Below are 19,963 nucleotides of genomic sequence, written 5' to 3'. Positions count from 1 at the left end.
TTTTGGTTCAACTCTCTATACATACTCTCTTATCCGATTACTGGTCTAAGTTTGAAATCAATTTATCAATCATCACTCTTCCCGTACATTAATAGAGGCTACTATTTTATACTCAAATTCATCTAGTTTGAGATTGGAATTTGAAAATCAAATTTTACATTGTGCAGCATATAAACCTTGCGATAATCAAAGCTCAAAATCTGAGATTAAACAAAAATGTGGGACAGAACTTACAAACTTCAGCCGGGTACCAAGCAGTCTTATCCTTGTAGAACACAGGCGCAAACGCAAAATAGCCTTCGAGTATCAAGTGTGTAAGGCCGGTGAAAGCCCACCAGCACATTAGCCATCTATCAAGTTTTGATTTCCTCGGTGACCTCCCTGGTACATACATAGCAAAAAGTAAAACATGTCGATTAGGACATTCAAATGTCTCCCTCAAAATGTCAAATTTATCGATTTGAACATAAACTAGAACATCTAAAGCTAAATGGCATTCGATTTTCATTGCCAATACATAGAAAACATCAAAACCATGAATCTAAAATGCGACTATAAATTATATTGGGATATTCTTATGAAAGAATTCCCAAGTTTTAACAATCAATAATCACCACAGACGGGTGTAACTACGTTGGCTAGAACGGATGTGCTCAGTAATCACAGCATAAGTGGGCATAGCCATGTAACATCGGCTAGAGCGGATGTGCTACTCTTTGCACCCGAGTTCGAATCCCCACTCTCCGCACTTTAGATTAGTTTAAAGTATAATATGTAATCAACATATTAAAAAATCAAGCCTATGAATTTGCAATCATACCAAAAAGTTGAATAAAAATATGAACTTTTTGGATCTCAAAAGTCTAAACTTTCTGCGCTCTGCCTGTGTCTACAAACCCAATTCACGCATCAAATTACTTGAGCAAATTACAATGTTTAGAGAATTGAGCTGAATAAAATTACGATCTGATCAGAAGTGGAGTGGAAGGAGGGGTACCGGAGAAGAGCCAGGTGAGGGAAACGACGAGTAGGGAGGAGACGCCGTAGACGCCGACATGGTGGACTGTGAGAGAAAGCCAGGTACGAATCCCGGTAGCATTAGATCCCCCGGGGCGTACGGATGATTCCCATAAATCCCAGCGTCTGATCCCTCCATTTTCACTGGCTACCAAGTACACTGTCTCCGAACTGCTAAGTCAAGACTGTGAAATAGGCCCTATTTGCCTTTCTTTCAGATTGGATCTAAAAGTTGGTAATGGGCCCAATGATGGATAGGCCCATTGTGTCGATTACAATCTAACCCTGGAGGCCCGATATTGTCGTCGGCACACCACTGGTTTAGTTTACTAAATTTTCACAAACTTGATATTATTTGCTTCGGGCCAAATCCACATGGAATTTGTCTTGGGCCTTCGATCCTTTTATCCATGATCAGATTATATTTATTTGATACACTGTTGTTAATACGAATGTTGAGAAAAGAATACAAAAGAAAAAACAATTTATAAATATAACCATCAATTCCAATTTCAGTCCAAAACGTATCTTATTGTAGACTTGCAGCTGCAGGGTCTTCGCACACATTCACACACAAGCTCATTACATATTAAGACCTAGATACTTGTTACATAATATAATATAGATCATCTAAATGTTCTCCCAAACAAATTATTACACGTTTGAAAATATCCTACAATACTATTAGCTGCATTTTTCTTAAAATGCGGATATATTGTCGATGTTAGTAATAATGTTGATGCTTCAATCTTATAATTACTTTTTTTTTAAAACCAAATTGACAAATGATGTGTCACCAATAAAAAATAAACACGTTAATCAACATTTCATTAATAATTCAATCATCTCCAACCACATCATTTAGTTTGCAAATTTGGTATAAAAAATTTGGCCTCCCTAACATTACTCATTATATATACACGATTGCTATGTTATTCATAAACTGACTATTAAGCGTCAATAAGGAGAAGTACACGCAATTTTAAGACACTGATATGTGCATGCATGCATGGTTTGTAGAATTAGGGTTATATTGAATTTATTTCTCTATCTTCCTAATTCCCAACTCTGACGCAGACCTTGAGGCTTTATCAAGTACATCGGAAAAGCCTCTAGCACCAGTTGAAACATAGTTAGTGTTCATAAGTGCAGTTCCCATGCGTCCTGCTGCCTGCTCAACCGCATAAATTGCCGATTTTGTTTGGTTCATAAGCACTATCCCCGCTTTCTCCGACTGCTTCAACTTCTCCTCCATCTCTTCCTTGCTTTTCTTCAACATTGGCAGTTGGGCTTTTCCTCAACATACTGGCAGTCGGGATGAAACCTAATTGGTTTTTGGTCTGGCAATGACATATATTGTTAGCGTAACAGATCATTCATTGTAAAATTAAAATATGTGCGTTATCAAAAGTCTTTTCGTACTAGCGTTAGCGTGTTTAGAAAGGCTAGTTGAGATTAATATTAGATGAGTTAACTGTTGGAATTTTGGATCGCTGGGCCCGCCCCACTCTAATGATACCGATATTGTCCCCAATTTTACCTGTCACGTCCCAATCCTGACATACGTCCAGGATTGACACGTGACGTCACCAAGTATCCGTATATCCAACAGACCCCGCCTCCGAGATATATACAAAGCATAATTCAAGATTCGAATTGCGTAGAAATTTTCGTATACTTTATGGCTACATCTAACCTTCTCGTTAGATTGCCTATGTACCCTAAAAAAAGGATCAAGCCATTCGTAGTTCACCATTCACTGCAATTCGACATATGTCACAATCTGTTCAAGCTGAAAGGCATAACATTCCTCAATCAATCATTAGAACTTGACAATCATGAAATTACTAGACTTAGGGCTACATAACAAACCATATGACAATCAAGATTTCTAATTCATCCATCATATAAATCACTATGTTTCAACTTAATACCGCAATTCATAGCATATAACAGATATCAAAGAACCAACGAAGCACAATATTATTCTCTAGCCACATCGGTCAACTAATTTGATCGTAATAATAACAATCATATCCAACATCATTCCACAATCACTCCAATTGATCAATTCCATGAATCACAGATGCACGATATTAACATTTAATTGCATTAATCAATCAATTCACAAGATCACATATCAATTCACGAAATTAATAAAGGAATTCAACATAATTTCCTGGATTCCAAGTAATAACATGATAAATCCAATTTATAAACACAATGTCTACTGTGAACAATTCCTATTCACTCGAATCTAGAGGCCGGACTAACTTTGTGGCAGTGAGCAAGAGTAGGGATTCCAGACCACTAAACGGAATCCAACTAAACTATGGTTGCCTATTTCAAATGTATCAAGTACAACTAATCCTCATCACATTTAGAATGCGTATGGTCCCCCATTGCGGATATACCAAGCGGAACCATAGGCATAATCTCATTGTTCATGCAGTGATCACCCATTGCGGATATACCAAGCATGATCACCCCTGAATATGTATGGTCCTCCCATAGCGGATATACCAAACAGGACCACATCCTAACTCTAGGTAGTGATCACCCATCGCAGATATACCAAGCATGATCACTCTTAGAATGCGTATGGTTCCCCATCGCAGATATACCAAGCAAAACCATATGCATAGTCTAATAACGTAGGCATTGATCACCCATCGTGGATATACCAAGCATGATCACCTCTAACAGTCGCCCATCGCGGATATACCAAGCAGGACTGTATCTTATAGCTCTAGGTAGTGATTACCCATCGTGGATATACCAAGCATGATCACTCATAGAATGCATATGGTTCCCCATCGCAGATATACCAAGCAGGACCATCCATGTATCACTGCTACATGGTGTAGTAAATTCAACACACAACCTACCCATACCTCAACCCCTATGAGTTACAACGTAGTCACGTACACCATCAATTTCTCATGGCCACCAACTAATATGTCACACAAGCATATAAGTTCTACAGAATACATCTAATAGGATTCTAGGATCACATTGTCATAACATTTATCATACTTATCATTCACATTATTAAGAAGATAAATAAACACATATATATCACAATATGACGTCTCATACACGTAAATCGATGTATATATTATCTGGGATAGCCCACTAACCAATATAAGCCCATTAAACCCTACATAGTCTCTAGTAATACATATTTTAATATTTAAGATCAATTTGTAGCCTATTGACCAAAAGTCAAGTCTCTGTCAAAGGTGGGGTCCACAATCCTATACAAGTCAATTTGGAACATCCGCCCATGGATTTTCGATCCGTAACTTCCCAAGAGTCTCACTATTATTCTACAACAACATATTAAAATTTCATTACGTCAACTACGAAACTATATTAAAACCTTAGAATTTCACTAAATGGATGTCAAATATGGAATTAGGGCATCAAAATTATCCTAAGATGATAAGGTGAGATTTCAGCCCAAGCGCCGCAGCACGTAACGGCCGACCGCCCCAACTCACCGGAAAAATCAACTAATTCTAAAAATTACCAAATTTTACCAGAATGGAGATCTCGATGAGTGGAGCAAGTTTCATACTTGATATCAATTTGGCCGGAAGAGCCATAATTGAACTCGAACCAGTGGAAAACCCTAGAAATGGGTGGCTTGGATTCGACTTCTCTGGTGCTCCGTCGCCGCCGTACACCATGAAACGACCTAATTTGCATCAATTTTTTGGGTGATCAACTAAGGAGGAGAGGTGTGATGGTGTTTATAGATGGTGAGAGGTTATAAAATACTAGAAAATGGACAGAAAACTCGTTGGAATATGTAGTAGTGGCATGAGTCGGGTCGGGTATAAGGGTCAAATGGGAAAATGTCCGAGTTTAGTGTTTCTCACTTTCCTCATTTCTCTCCTTGATCTCCCCTCTGATTGGGCATCTCCCTTTCCCCCTTTCCATTTCTCTCTTGCCTCTCCTTTCCTTCCTCTCCCCCTGCTGCCATTTGGCAGCTTCTGGAGTTTTTTTATTTTTTATTTATTTTTATTTTTTTAAATAACCAAAACGTCTCTAATTTCTTCGTTTCAACCCTGATTCACGAACGGTTTTTGCCTACGCACTCGTAGGATCAAGCTCTATCTAAATATACTTAGCGTGACCCCGTAAGGTTCCCAATTTCTTTTTTTTACTACTTACTGACCAATATTCAAACTTCGTAATTAGTTTAATTAAAATTAAAATTCAATTAAATTAATATAAATTCCTGAAAATAATATAAAATTTCGTTAATACAAATACGTAGTTTTCAATAGTGAAATCCAGGAATGAGATTTCACATTACCACCTGCCCAATCTGTCAGGTGTGGGGTTTTACCACAAAAGGCATCGGTATTAGTTAGAGTGGGGTAATTCTATTTAAACCCCTTTGGTTTTCTTCCCACCACCGATGTGGGACTTTAACACTCCCCTTCACGTGTAACCCTATTTAGTGGTTCACACGTGGAGATCCACATCGACAATTGAAACTCAGAGGTCAGCTCCCGTTAGGCCCATTTGTTTTCAATGGAACTCAACGGTCGTCTCTATGTTAAGAGTTTAGACTTGTTTCCTTCTTGGTGATGACAAGCTTGTTAGTTTGCACGGGCCTGAACCATGGGCTCTGATATCGAGGCCTTTTGTGGTAAAACCCTATATCTGACAGATTGGGCAGGTGGTAAAGTTGGGGATATTATCGATGTCGTTAGAGTGTGGCGGGCCCAACGATCCAAACTTCCAACATGGCCTAAGAGCCAGGTTGCTGATACTTCTATTTTTTGGGTGTTTTCTGTGCATTTTAGTATCTTTGGGAGCACTCAGATAGTGTTTACAACCCTAAGATTCTAACTTTAAGCCTGCAAATGAAAGGATCTAATAGCAGTGAACTAAAAGCTCATGTCTTTGATAGGGAAAGCCATGATTTTTGGAGGATAAGGATGACCATCATCTTCAAGTATTATGACCTATGGGATATAGTCTAATATGGGTATGAGCTACCGGAGATGGAGGTTGATGCTTTAGAGAAGGATCTCACAGAGAAATAGATTACAATGTTAAAGCAGAATCGAATGGATGATGCTAGAACTCTTAGAATCATTTAAGGAGCTGTCTCAGACACCATCTTTCCAAGGATAGCAAATGAAGAAACTGCAAAGGGTGCTTGGGAGGCTTTACAACAAGAATACAAAGGAGACACCAAAGTAAGAAAAGTAAAGCTTCAATCCCTTAGAAGAGACTTTAAGTATACAAGAATGAAGGAAAATGAACTGATAAAATACTACTTTTCTAGGCTATTTGATGTTGTGAACAAAATGAAAACCTATGGTAAAGAACTGCTAAATGAAAGAGTTGTCCAAAAGCTGTTGATTAGTTTAACTAAACCATATGATTCAATAGTGAGTGTTGTTGAAGAAACCAAAGACACATAAACTCTTAGTGTGCAAGATGTGATGGCATCCTTCAGAGTTTTTGACCAAAAACTTGAGAGGCATGCTGACTCTGCCGCTGAGAGAGTTTTTTAATCTCCCAATATTGGTTCTAGTAGTCAAGCTAGTGCAAGAAAACATAAACCATATTGGAAGGGCAAGTTCAAAAGATGGGAAGGAAAAGGGTATCAAAACCCTAGACCTAATTATAGTAGCAGCACTAGTGAAGGTCCAAAAATCAAACAATTGTGTAAGCATTGTGATAAATCCCATTTTGGGGAGTGTTGGTTCAAGGGGAAGCCTAAATGCCACAAATGCAACAAGTTTGGGCATCTAATAAAGGATTGTAGATAAAAAAAATGTGCAATAGGTGAACTGTGCAAATCAAATGGAAGAATAAGTAAATGTGTTATGTGCATTCAGTGCCAAAGTTGAGAAAACAATGAAATATAGGACATTGATAGTGGTTGCAACATCCATATGACTGCACATGAGTCACTACTCATTGACATTGACACTAGTTTCACAGGAAAAGTAAAAATGGGAGATGGGAACATTGTTAAAACTACTGGGAAAGGAACTCTAGTTATTGAAACCAAGAAGGGGAGAAGACACATAAGGGAAGTTATGCTAGTGCCTAGATTGGATGAGAACCTACTTAGTGTTGGTCAAATGATGGAGCATGGCTATTTCCTACTCTTTTGGAGGAACTGTGGTTGAAATATTTGATGACAAGTCTCTCTCAAACCTGGTAACCAAAGTGGAGGTGAAAAACATAAACGTTTCATTCATTCAGAGATATTTTGAAGAATTGGCAAGGAAAGCAAATGTGACAGGTTCAATGAAGATATGGCACAAGAGACTTGGTCACTTAAACATGACAAGTCTTCAAAATTTGCAAAAGTATGAAATGGTGCAAGGTATACCATAGTTGGATCTTTCCAGTGAAACCTGTGAAGGGTGTGTGTTTGGAAAACATCACAGAGATCCATTTGAAGGTGGCAAAGCTTGGAGAACAATTATGCCACTTGAATTGTTTCACACTAATGTGTGTGGCCCTATGCAAACTGCAACAATCAGTGGAAACAAGTACATTCTAACCTTCATTAATGACTACTTAAGGATGTGTTGGGTGTATTTCATGAGGTTTAAATCAAAAGTGTTCATAATTTTCAAGAAGTTCAAAGCAATGGTGGAATTACAAAGTGAACACCAGATAAAAAGGCTAGGAAGTGATAGGGGAGACGAGTATACCTCTCTGGAGTTTAATGCATTCTGTGAAGATGTGGGATTGGAGAAACAACTTATTGTGGCATACTCACCACAACAGAATGGCATTGCAGAAAGGAAGAATAGAAATATAGTCGAAATTTCTAAGTCAATGATGCATGAGAAGAATATGCCCTATACTTGGGTGAAACAATGAATACTGCAGTGTACTTGTTGAATAGGTGTTATACCAAAGCATTAAACAAGAAGACACCATTTGAAGTTTTCAGTGGAAGAAAACCATATGTGTAGCACCTAAGGGTATTTGGCTTAGTGTGCTATGCTCACACACCATAACAACTAAGGCAGACACTGGAGAAATCAAGCAACAAATGTGTCTTTGTGGGCTATGGTACTAGTGAAAAAGGGTACAGGGTCTTTAATCTGTCAACTTAGAAGATAAATCTATCTAGGGATGTTATTTTTTATGAGAACTCTACATGGAACTAGGAAACAAGTGTAGAAGAGAAAGACAGTGTCTCCCTACAACTTGGTCTTAATAAGGGAGAAATTAGACAGCCTATTGAGACCTTAATTCAAGAAGAAGTCATAGAGAATAATGAGACACATGGGACTTCCCAATAAGCAAGTATGAGTCCACAATCAAGTCATTCACAGATTACAACACCAAGCTTAACTCCAGTGAGATTGATGAGCTTAGAAGATATATATGCCACTTGCAACTTTTGTGTAGTTGAACCAGAGACCTATGAGGAAGCTAAGAATGATAAGTCTTGGAAGAAAGCAATGGCAAAAGAGTTGCCAATGATGGAGAATAATGACACTTGGGAACTGGTGAATAGACCAAGTGACAAGCCTGTGATTGGAGTGAAATGGGTTTATAAAATAAAACCAAGCTAAATCTAGATAGCTCTGTGCAAAAGAACAAGGTCAAATTAGTAGCTAAAGGCTACTCACAGAAACCAGGTGTAGATTTTAATGAAACCTTTATTTTAGTAGCAAGGTTATATACCATAAGGACCTTAATTGCCCTGGCAGTTAAAAGAGGTTGGAAGCTACATCAACTAGATGTGAAATCTGCATTCCTAAATGGAGTGCTAGAGGAAAAGGTGTTTGTGGAACAACCTCAAGGGTTCACAAGTGACGAATTTCCAGATACGGTGTATAAGCTGATGAAGGCACTCTATGGCCTAAAACAAGCTCCAAGGGCTTGGTACATTGAGATTGACTCTTATTTCATTGAGAAAAGATTTTAAAAGAGTCATAGTGAAGCTACCCTATACACTAAAACAGAAAACCACAAGAAGACACTCATTGTATCAATCTATGTGGATGATGTTGTCTACACTGGAGATGATGAAGCTATGATTGCAAAATTCAAGGAAGAAATGATGAAGAGGTATGAGATGACAAATCTATGCCTCTTACATCATTTTCTTGGCATTGGGGTAATTCAAGAAGCAAACTGCATCTTCATTCAGAAGAAGAAGTATGCACAAACATTGCTTGTGAAATTTGGTATAGAAGGCTGCAAATCAGTCTCTACACCCTTAATTGCAAATGAGAAGTTGAAGGGTGATGGGAGTGAAGCTGTGGATTCAAGTATCTACAAAGCATTGTTGGCAATCTATTGTACCTAACTACAACAAGGCCTGATTTAATGTTCTCAGCAAGCCTACTTTCAAGGTTTATTCAGAATCCTACTAAGATACACATGGGGACAGCTAAAAGAGTACTGAGATATGTGCAAGGGACACTTGACTATGGAATCAAGTATGAAAAAGGGAAGTCAGCTATCCTAATTGGGTTATGTGACAGTGACTGGGTGGCAGTGAAGATGATTGTAGAAGCACATTAGGCTATGCATTCACTTTTGGTTTAGAGGTTTTCTCTTGGGTATCAATGAAACAACAAAGTGTTGCACTGTCCATGGTTGGGGCTGAGATTCATACTCAAGGACTTTGGTGAATTGTAGGTTAATGCCACACCACTTCTATGTGACAACACCTTTGCAATCGCCATGACTAAGAACCCAGTCTTTCATCAGAGAACAAAGCACATAAAGAGAAGATATCATTTCATCATAGAAGCATTGCAAGAGAACATAATCAAGCTACACTACTGCAAGACAAAAGAACAAATCGCAAACATTTTCACAAAAGCTCTTCCAAAGGATATATTCAATTACTTGATGGGATTGCTCAAAGTGACAACCAAAACCAATTTAGAGGGGAGTGTTGGAACCTAAATTGCTTCTAGTACCAAGGATTGAAGGCAGCAAGGTGAAGCTCTAACAGATAGTTTGCTGCTGAGTCGAAGAAGAAAGAAGAAACAAAGGGTTTTAGAGTTAAAGGCTAGTTTTTGTTTTAAAGCTTTTGTGTGTAAGTGAGTGCCAAGTGCACACTCCAAATTAGATCACTTAAAACCCCCAATGAAGGGCTAGGATTAAATGTAGAGTATAGTAGTCAAATTCATAATACATTCTTGTCCTCTGGCACAGTTAGGAGAGATGTTTGTGAGTTGACAATGTACCAAAACCCTACAAACACTCCTATGTAAATGAAATTATAGCTGATGCAATTGCACAGCCTTGTAGCCGTCAAATACCTGCAACATTCCTTATTCAAACACTCCTATGTAAATGAAATTATAGCTGATGCAATTGCACAGCCTTGTAGCCGTCAAATACCTGCAACATTCCTTATTCATTCTGTCATTTCGAATCCCTAAGAAATCTAACCAAAACAGCCACAGAAGCACATCAAAGTACCAACTTTATCATTAACCTGGGTGTGATCATCTTTTGTGTCTTCATCTGAAACTATAGGAATTCTTATATCATATGCAGGTAATATGCCAATTTGTTGGCCTCCAAATGTAGCATCCTGCAAAGTGATCACTCCCTTCCTTTCAGCCACACTAATAAATTGATTAAAACAAAATAAAAAAAGCACTTAAAAATACTAAGATTTAAATATAAACAGATTTTTTTGGCTGCTTACATCAAGGAGAAGAGCAGTTTGAAAAGCATAAGGCTGCACAAAAGTCACTAAAGCATACGGTAATTGGTCTTTATCCCTGCAAATTATGAAATAATTAACATTAAATTAATCAACAAAAGTTAAAAAAGAACAGAATGATCAAGCAGTTAATAATTTGGAGGTTGTTTGCCTCAGGAGCTGGATTTGTTGAACAGTTCCACAGTAAGAGAAGAAGGTATTCAAATCTGCAAGAGTCACCCTTGGAGCAAGGTTGAGAACCTGAACAGTTAAATCTTCTGTGGCCATATTATTATGTTTCACAGTTACCATCCGCCATCCGCCTTCTACTAAACTTCATAGTCTGATTATTCATTGTACGATACAAAGCCAAATGCTTCGAATTAGATTCTATTTTGAAAAAAGCATACAACTAGGTCTAAATAAAGTAAACAACTTATTCTTGGTTCCCTTTTCTTTTTTGGTTTTGGTCGTGACAACATGATAAGAGAGGGAATAATAATTGTACGAGACTAGAATTTATGTAGTAAAGGTGTTATAACGAATTTACATGTTATGATGTGAATGGATAACAAGTGTGTGTTTTATATTGCAACATGACATTATTAGTTAGGCACATGAGTAGTGCAAGTCCAAGATTTTTTTCCTCCAGAAATGTTATTTTTACCATATTTTTTATATCACATTTGTACAACCTCTCTAATAGAGATGGTGGGCCCTACTTCTAAGAGAGATAGTTCAAATGTGAAATGGAAAATGTGGTAAGTGTATCATACTCGTTCAAATATGAAATATCTATTGAAATTTAATTAGTGTGATAAATATAGGAGTGATTTTCAGACAAATCAGATGAGAAATAATGTTTCCAATTTTCGTTTCAAAATTCTGGAATTGGATCAAATTAAATCACAATTATCAAATTTGAAATTTTCAGAATCAGAGTAATCTTAGAAATTTCAATACATGAATTGAAAATTCATATAATTTATACGTTCTGAATGTGGTCGAATTTTTTTATTGTTCTTTCTATATATTATGGTATAGGCTTACCTCTAAATTCAATTAAGTATTTGATATATTAGTGTGCTTATACACTTTAATATATAAATATATGTTTAATATAAAAACAATAAACAAATGGTATCCCAAACTGAAAATAAAATAGGGGTCTCAATAAAATATAAAAGTTAATTGCAAAATACATAATTTGAGTAATAACTGAAAAAATTCAGAATATTTCAAATAAAGATGAAATAAGTTTGGAACACTTTGAAAAAATTGAATTGTAAATTCGGAATTATCAAAATCCAATACATTCCAATTTTCAAAAAATATTCGAGTTCAAAATTTTCAAATTTTGAAACTTAATCTCGAAATCGGAAATAATTCCAACTTGCCAGATACATAAATGTTTGTTCATGCAACAAATACCACAAGTCGGAAGGAAGAAAATTACAAACGTTTCCGTTGGTTTGAGCAAAAGGACAAGGACTTTTAGATTCTCTGGGACACGTCGGAAATCGGAAATCGGAAATCAGTCGCAGTCATGGAATTGCTTTTGACTCTCTCTTTCCCTTCCTTCCCCTTTCATTTTCGTTATTCCCCTTTGGCCCTTTCACATCACATCATATACCAAGTTAATAATACCCACTAAGAAATATATATTTTGTTAAACATATAAGCATTATTGTAACCATTTAAAACGTTTTAATCTTAGCTGTACATCGCAACTCACGTCCATCGAGATTGTTCATGTAAAAACTAAAAATGTTTTTGAGCTACGTTTAACAAAAAAAGTTTGAACTTCTTCTAAGTAATGGATAAACACATTCAGTTTTAAACACTTTCAAGTAATTTTTAAGAAATATTTACAAGTGATGGATTAGTCTGGTAATTAGGACTTTTTTTTTCAACTTACTGTATCTCAATTTTAAACCCCCTTAGTGTAGTTTGCACTAATAATATCATTTGTAATAAATAAATAAAAAATCTCAAAATATTTTTCGTGAAACCACTTATAAGCATAAGTGCTTCCTATAAAAAAAATTGCAAATAGTGGAAAGAAAATTTCCTCCTTAAATGTTTCTCCACTCATACACTAGTTTTCTTTCCACTTATATTATAACAAATAATGTACCGACTCGTGTTTTGACACATAAAAATCTCTCTTCTAAAACATGTAATTGCAAATAGTGGAAAGAAAATTTCCTCCTTAAATGTTTCTCCACTCATACACTAGTTTTCTTTCCACTTATATTATAACAAATAATGTACCGACTCGTGTTTTGACACATAAAAATCTCTCTTCTAAAACAATACATGAGTGGTCAAATTTACTTTTGGTTCAACTCTCCCTACATACTCTCTTATCCGATTACTGGTCAAAGTTCGAAATCAATTTATCAATCATCACTCTTCCAGTATATTAATAGAGGCTACTATTTTATACTCAAATTCATCTTGACTGTGCTCGTACATGCATGAAGATGCATACCAATAAATTCAAGGTCCATTTGGATTGAATAACTTTATAGAAAGAAATAATTTTGATTTGACAATGACACTAAACCTGCAACTAAGTATTCATTGGTATTTCTATTTTGTAATTCTTAGTTTCACAACAAACACATAAACAAATTGATAAAGAAATAAAAATTATTGAGTTAGTCTTCATGCCTTCCAACCATTTTTTTTTGTCAAATAGAAAATGGAGCATGTTTTAAAAATATAATTTTTCTCTATGCTACTAAGTAATCTAAAAAATGCATATAAAAACTGATAAATCTTTACAGCTGTTAAATTTTCCATAAAACATATATAACTGAGTGACACGTACATATAACGAACTCCAAAAATAATGAAAAGAAAAAGGTTGCCAAAACCAGAATAACATTGACAACTTTAGGAAAGTGATTTGCCGGCTTGCTGCTGAAATTTGTAGGCTCAAAATCGATGCATTGGGCAGCTTTATAACGTATCTTATGCTTATTTTAATACGTGAGATCAAATCATATAATTAAAGAAAAAGTTCAAGACAAAAGACAAAGCAAAACTAAAGGGAAAGGGAGCGTCCAAGATTACAATGCTTGGGGAGCCGAGCCGAAGGCCCAACTAAAAAGGGCGTTCATCAAGCGTTTAACAACTACCGTTATCAAATCTGTTCATTTTGTACGTACTAACTTAAAAATTATACTTATAAAAAATAAAATAAATGAACATTGTTTAAGAAGCTGAAAGTAGAGGACAATTGACAATTTCAACAAAAATTAAGATTCATCATGCATTTATTTGATACATATGAATATAACAATTTCTAATTTAACTAAATTTTTACAAACATAATCTTCAAACTGTGTTGAAAATGTAGACGTAAGCGTACCAACACTGGCCAAAGTGAAAGACTCGTTTCCTTTTACTTTTGGGGACACAAATCAAATGTGATATTTCATGTCAGTTATAGTTGGTGCCTCGTGGCAAACAGGAAAACAAAGCTCCATTCCTCGTACGAGCAGAGAGAGACAGCTACTTCCCACAGTACGAGAAAGCTCCGGCGAATACCACGTTGCCTTCTATCCGTTCACCTCACTCATACCTGTCATCCTCCTGTCCTCTGTCCAAGCGCATATTTTTTTCCCGACAAAACAAAAAAAAAAAACCAACAACAAAATTCAATATACAAAAAGAGGGCAAAAATAAAAAATATTCGGAAAAATCGGCGAACGGAGACGTCGGGAGGGAAATCGCCACGGGAGCAGAGAGCTTTTCCCTCTCGGACGGACTTGTAATCACTACCCAACCTCTTCATACAACTCTTTGGGTTTGGAGGCAACGGGTTCCGACTCGAGCCTCGTCGCCGATCCACACCCACTTTCCGATTTCTAGCCAAACTGATCGCTTTCATGGCGTTTCAAATGCATTGAACAGAAAATCCCCTGAAAATGTTGAAATTTTAAACCCAAACCCTTCGCCGTTCCCCACTTTTCGGGCGGCAGAGCTTCGGATTCGGTTCTCTCCTCCTCCCCGTCGAAAACCCAGAAAAGAAAAATTCAAACCGGCAAAAAGGTACGTCAAAGGTTTCATTTTTTCTGAAAAATGGATATCGGTTCGGGAATTTTTTGAGCATTTTTTATTTTGTTAATCTGGGTGTGTTTGATTCTAGTTGGATGCGACGGGCATTGTGTTTTCCGAGCCGGGGCGTTGAGGGTTGGGGTGCTTGTTTGAGCGGCGGATCGTACGGTGGCTGGTGGGTCAGAATCAGATGCATTGAGGTGGAGGGATTGTAGGGAGGGAGGGGCCATGAGAAACAACGACATGGCCAGAACGCAGCACGAAAGAATGCACGCAAATGCTCTGCCTCAGCATTCTGACTCCGACCGTCGGATTATTGACGCCCCTGGCCCGTCCCTGCTGCTTTATCAAGTTTGGAAAGGAAACAATGTAGGTGATTAATCTGTGAAGACATCTAATACCAATGACATTGCATGTAAAAACAACAGAATATGAATACAAATCTATATAGCTTTCAGTTTACTTTCGTAATCCTCGCATTTTGTAGATTCAGCTGTCTTTGGATTGAATTTAGTAAAATATTGGTGCGCCCTCATGGCCTTACAATGAACTGATTCCGTCTGATTTCTTGCAGAAATTTTGCTTTAATGGAAGAATTATATTGGGTCCAGATTCGAGGTCATTATTCCTTACTGTGTCCCTAATTGTGGTTCCAGTGATCCTGTTTTGCGCTTTTCTTTCGCAAGGACTAATTCATCAACTCCCGCTCTACACTGGCATTCTTATTGTGGCTTTATGTCCTGTATTAGCAGTATATGTGAGTTCTTCATCTTAGACAACTTGTTTTTCAATTATTACAACTATCAAAGATGTCACTGTAGGAGGAAAATTGAGAGAAAAGAGGAGAAATTTCAGCCATATACTTTGCAACTTTATTACCAAGGTTTATTTGAGTTAACTATCATATTGTTGTTTTTCGGCCACCAGAATATGATAATATAATGCTTGAAACTCAGATGGAGCACAAGTGTACTTAAAGATTTATTTCCGCTTTAAGGCAGAGACAATCAGTAGTTTCATTGGTTTGTAGAGATGCTCTGAAATCATAATATGTTTTGCACGTCGGGTTGATGTTGGTCAAGTTTTGATTTTTGCAACTCATCCATGAAGCGTGCGGATTCCTTCTAACCTGAGGGTCACCACCCACTTGGCGTGGCATAGGGCCATAGCGCCACACTAAGAAAGAAGTGAACTTGTGGACATAGGTGGGCAACAAGACCTGCCTGGTCTTACCCACCAATTGTTAGAACCCGTTAAATGAGTCGGTCCTATCTGTTAGTGTATGTTTTTGATCAAGTTGGTGCTGTGAAATAAGTTTATTTGCTCGACTTTTCTTTAAAGAGCATTTACGTTGTTTGCAGTGGTGAACTTTTGTAGGTATTTATAACTGAAGGTTACGTTTGGATGTATTTATAACTGAAGATTTTTGGCTTATCAACTAGTGCAGGTTGTGATTCTTCTCTTGATTACATCTGCAAGAGATCCTGGCATTATTCCTCGTAGCTTGCATCCTCCAGAACCAGAAGATGACGGCTACGTTTCTAGTATCTCTTCTGATTGGCCAGGAAGTCAGAATGGACCTCCAGGCATACCACCCACAAAAGAAGTTATCATTAATGGCGTGATAGTTAAAACCAAATATTGTCAAACATGCATGCTATATCGCCCACCCCGATGCTCTCACTGCTCTATATGCAACAACTGCGTTGAGCGTTTTGATCACCATTGCCCATGGGTGGGGCAATGTATTGGCAAAGTATGCTTCATTTTGATTGAACTAGCATTTTAGCTGGAATTTACAGAGTTATTAAATTTTCGAATTTTGTGTTTATCTTCCGTAATATGATATAAGGTACAACCTTTTAGCGGAAGAAGCTCTCTCAGTTTGTTTTTTTTTAAATTTTTTTTATGTGAATTTTAAGATATATATACACATATTAAAATTCAAAAAAGACCATGATGACAATGTTATCTAATTGTGCTTTGCTTCTATCAAACGAATCTCTTAGTTGTGACTTGTCAAGTTGAATGTCTTTCACTCACTACTTTCACGGTTCATGCATCTAGGGTTGTGAGTTTCCAACACTCGATTCATCTTTAGCTCAATTGTTGGATACGTTGTTAATCTTTTCATAGTCCTTACACTGTTAAAGTTATTTCTTTTTACAGAGGAATTACAGATTCTTTTTCATGTTTGTGTCCTCCACGACCGTTCTGTGTCTCTATGTCTTTGCGTTCTGCTGGGTAAACATCATGCAGATAATGGATTATTACCATTGCAGTCTCTGGAGAGCTTTATCAAAGTCACCTGTTTCAGGAGTTCTAATTCTCTATACATTTGGAGTTGCTTGGTTTGTTGGAGGTCTCACAGGATTCCATCTCTATTTAATCCTCACTAATCAGGTTCGTTGCTCTTTACCTTTGTTGCTGCTTGGTGTTCCCTGTCTCTCTATCTCTCTTAGAGGTAATTTCCACTTGTGTGCAGACAACATATGAAAACTTTCGGTATCGGTACAATCTGAAGATGAACCCTTACAATCGTGGGTGTTTTAGCAATATTACGGAAGTCTTCTTCTCTGAAATTCCAAGATCTAAACATAACTTCAGGGAAGTGGTCAAGGGCGACACTTCTTCTGTCTACACCACTTCAATGCCATCAGGCCATCCCATGAGCCCAGAGATGCCCAAAGCAAGTTCTGACATAGAAATGGGAAAACGAAAAGCTGTTGCTGCTGAAGATCTGGAGGATATACAAACTCAGATTGATAGTGTTGGTGGATTGCAGCGGTGTGAGATCCAGCCAAGACGTACAAAATGGGATCACAAAGCCAACTGGGGGAGCTCACCTGATATACAAATGTTGGCTGCGGAGTTTGGAATGGAACATGGTTCAACAGGCAGACAGAAAATTGAAGGGAGTACTAATCTGAAGAGCTAAATGATTGGTTAGAAATTGATGTTCTAGTCTTACAGCCAAGATAACAGCTGCTAACCTGGAGGATCGTAATTGGTTACCGACATAGTGCTGAACTCCCCTGTTGGAAGGACGCCATCACAATCCAGTTCTCCATGGTAGGAATAAGAGCTCTGATTCAGATAAGTAGGAAGAGGAGCTTGCATAGAATCAAACTGCCTTTATGGATACTTTGGGTCAAGTGTAGTGTTATAACGTTTTCAGCGAAACTAAGGTCCGCATCTACTCTATACATTATTCTTTATCAAATAACGGAAAAGCCTGTAGATTGTGGTTAGAGGTCCGGTGGTGGATTTGGTTCATGCGAGGGTTCAAGATTCATAGACATTTATGTGAGTTGTTTTCCCTTTTTAAGTTGGAAAGAACTGAAACTAATTGTTCTCCCAGAAATTAGACATGTGTAAACATTCTCCTGTGAAACTTTGTGTAATATATAGATTGGTGATGCACAAAATCGGATTGACTTTAGAACAACGTAAAGTGTTGAGGTGTGACATTCGCAAGGTTGCTTCGGTCACCTAGTGTAGGTAATATGTAAAGAGATAGAGATAAATAAGCAAACACAAGATGTACGTGGTTCACCTTTAGTTGGGCTATGTCCACGAGGGTATAGGAGTTCTCATTAATAATGTAGAGTTTACATAATACAAAGATTGAAGCATAATCATCATTAGTGTGTTCTAATAATGGATTAAGTAGAATAATAGCGTTAGAAATTAGTTGTAAGAAAATGGTCTCCTTTTATAGTTGAGGAGAGTCTCATGCTTTCGTCTGTTGTCGATGTGGGACTCTCTGGGAGTTTTATTCTGATGTTGACACTTGTAGCATTGTGGTTGGCCTCCTGGTTGGAGAGAAACTCTTATGCTTGGACAGAGGTGCCTCAACGCGAACCTTTAGGTATAAAGTTGACCTTAGCTTGGTAGTTGGGGAATTAATGAAGTAAGGTACAAACATAATGAACTTTATCTCTCAAAGTTTAACCATTGAGGCCCTCAGGAATCTAGTTAGGAGAGTGTACAAGGGTAGCGTCTGCATGTTTGACGTATAATGGTCGCTTGTGTGTTCCGCTGAAAATGCCGAGGCTTTTGCTGCTAGAGATCGAGCAATTTACGCGGGTGCCGTAGATGACTCTTATTACAAGCCATATTTTAAGGTTACTCTGCCTTGTTAATAGTGATAGAGATTAGAGAATGTTTTTGTCGAAAGTTTTATGCATGTTCATAGAGGGAAATAGTGTAGTCCCCAGATTAGCTTGTTAGGGTTAAGGAGCCTTTTAACTTTTGGGCTCTATTTGGAAGATTTATTTAATTCAGATTAAGGATGGCAACCGTTTGATTTGGAGACGAAAATGCTATATTTATCCCCATAACTACGAAAATTAACTATATTCATAACTGTAAATTAATCATCGGGGATTATTCATAGCCATACCCACTGGGTAACGGATTTTTTATCGGTTAATGGTTATATCCATCTTCGTCAAAATAAAAAAAGATTATATTTATTCAATTGACTCACAATAATTTAGTAATACTATTTTCGTCATTAAATAGCCATATCTAATAGTAAAAACAATAACAATGAATGTATTTTGTTGGGTATAAAAATAAGGGTATTTAATAAAACTTTGATGATGTGAGCTGTTGATATCTCCCATAAGCATTACGTTTGGTTCATAATGAAATAGTATAGGGTTTGATGCATAATGAATATAGTATTGAGTTCGATGAATACTAAATATATTATGAGGTGAATAATGAATGTTGGGTCCACTTCACGTCGAATTTTAAGGATCCGAACAACTTATTTTATAAGTCTCGATTTCTAGATCATCCTTGCAAAATTTCAATTTAATCCGAAATCAGTTGCCTATTTAATTATCACGTTGAAATTTCATTATTGCTTAGAAAACAAAGTGTTAGTCAATTTCTTTAAACTCAATTAGATACTTTAAATATTTTTTATTTGGCTACTATTTTGTAAGGATGGTATATGAGGTGCAAATTGAAAAATAGATTGTACGAATCATTAAAATTGATGTAGTTTGGGCCCAACAACTAATCCTTGTTTTTATAAAAAAAAAAAATGGAGATCATTTTCCTTAAAGGCTTCTTATATGTATGTGTGTGTGTATATATATATATATATTACATAATACTATTATATATTATTCGGTTCGGATTCGGAGACGGATATAGATTGAGGACCCTATAACTATATCCACAACCATA

General features: G+C 36.9%; 2 protein-coding genes across 2 annotated transcripts; one reads left to right on the top strand and one right to left on the bottom strand.

Moving 5' to 3' along the window:
* Window positions 1-1,949: 1,949 nt before the first annotated feature.
* On the bottom strand, window positions 1,950-11,135 carry LOC103433143 (uncharacterized). The gene is made up of 4 exons (XM_008371374.4): window positions 10,863-11,135; window positions 10,694-10,769; window positions 10,478-10,576; window positions 1,950-2,357 (listed from the first exon to the last, which is right to left on the bottom strand). The coding sequence occupies exons 1-4, from the start codon at window positions 11,000-11,002 to the stop codon at window positions 2,193-2,195; spliced, it is 480 nt and encodes a 159-aa protein (XP_008369596.2). The 5' UTR covers window positions 11,003-11,135; the 3' UTR covers window positions 1,950-2,192.
* A 2,994-nt stretch (window positions 11,136-14,129) lies between these two features.
* Window positions 14,130-18,206, top strand: LOC103433144 (probable protein S-acyltransferase 7). Its single transcript, XM_008371376.4, has 6 exons — window positions 14,130-14,752; window positions 14,850-15,127; window positions 15,333-15,515; window positions 16,206-16,514; window positions 16,928-17,161; window positions 17,244-18,206. The coding sequence occupies exons 2-6, from the start codon at window positions 14,987-14,989 to the stop codon at window positions 17,694-17,696; spliced, it is 1,320 nt and encodes a 439-aa protein (XP_008369598.1). The 5' UTR covers window positions 14,130-14,752; window positions 14,850-14,986; the 3' UTR covers window positions 17,697-18,206.
* The last annotated feature ends 1,757 nt before the right edge of the window (window positions 18,207-19,963 follow it).

The sequence above is a fragment of the Malus domestica genome, chromosome 16, assembly GCF_042453785.1.
Source record: "Malus domestica chromosome 16, GDT2T_hap1".
Classification (NCBI taxonomy): domain Eukaryota; kingdom Viridiplantae; phylum Streptophyta; class Magnoliopsida; order Rosales; family Rosaceae; genus Malus; species Malus domestica.
Note: the sequence above shows the minus strand (reverse complement) of the source record. Positions and strands in the feature narration are given on the sequence as shown.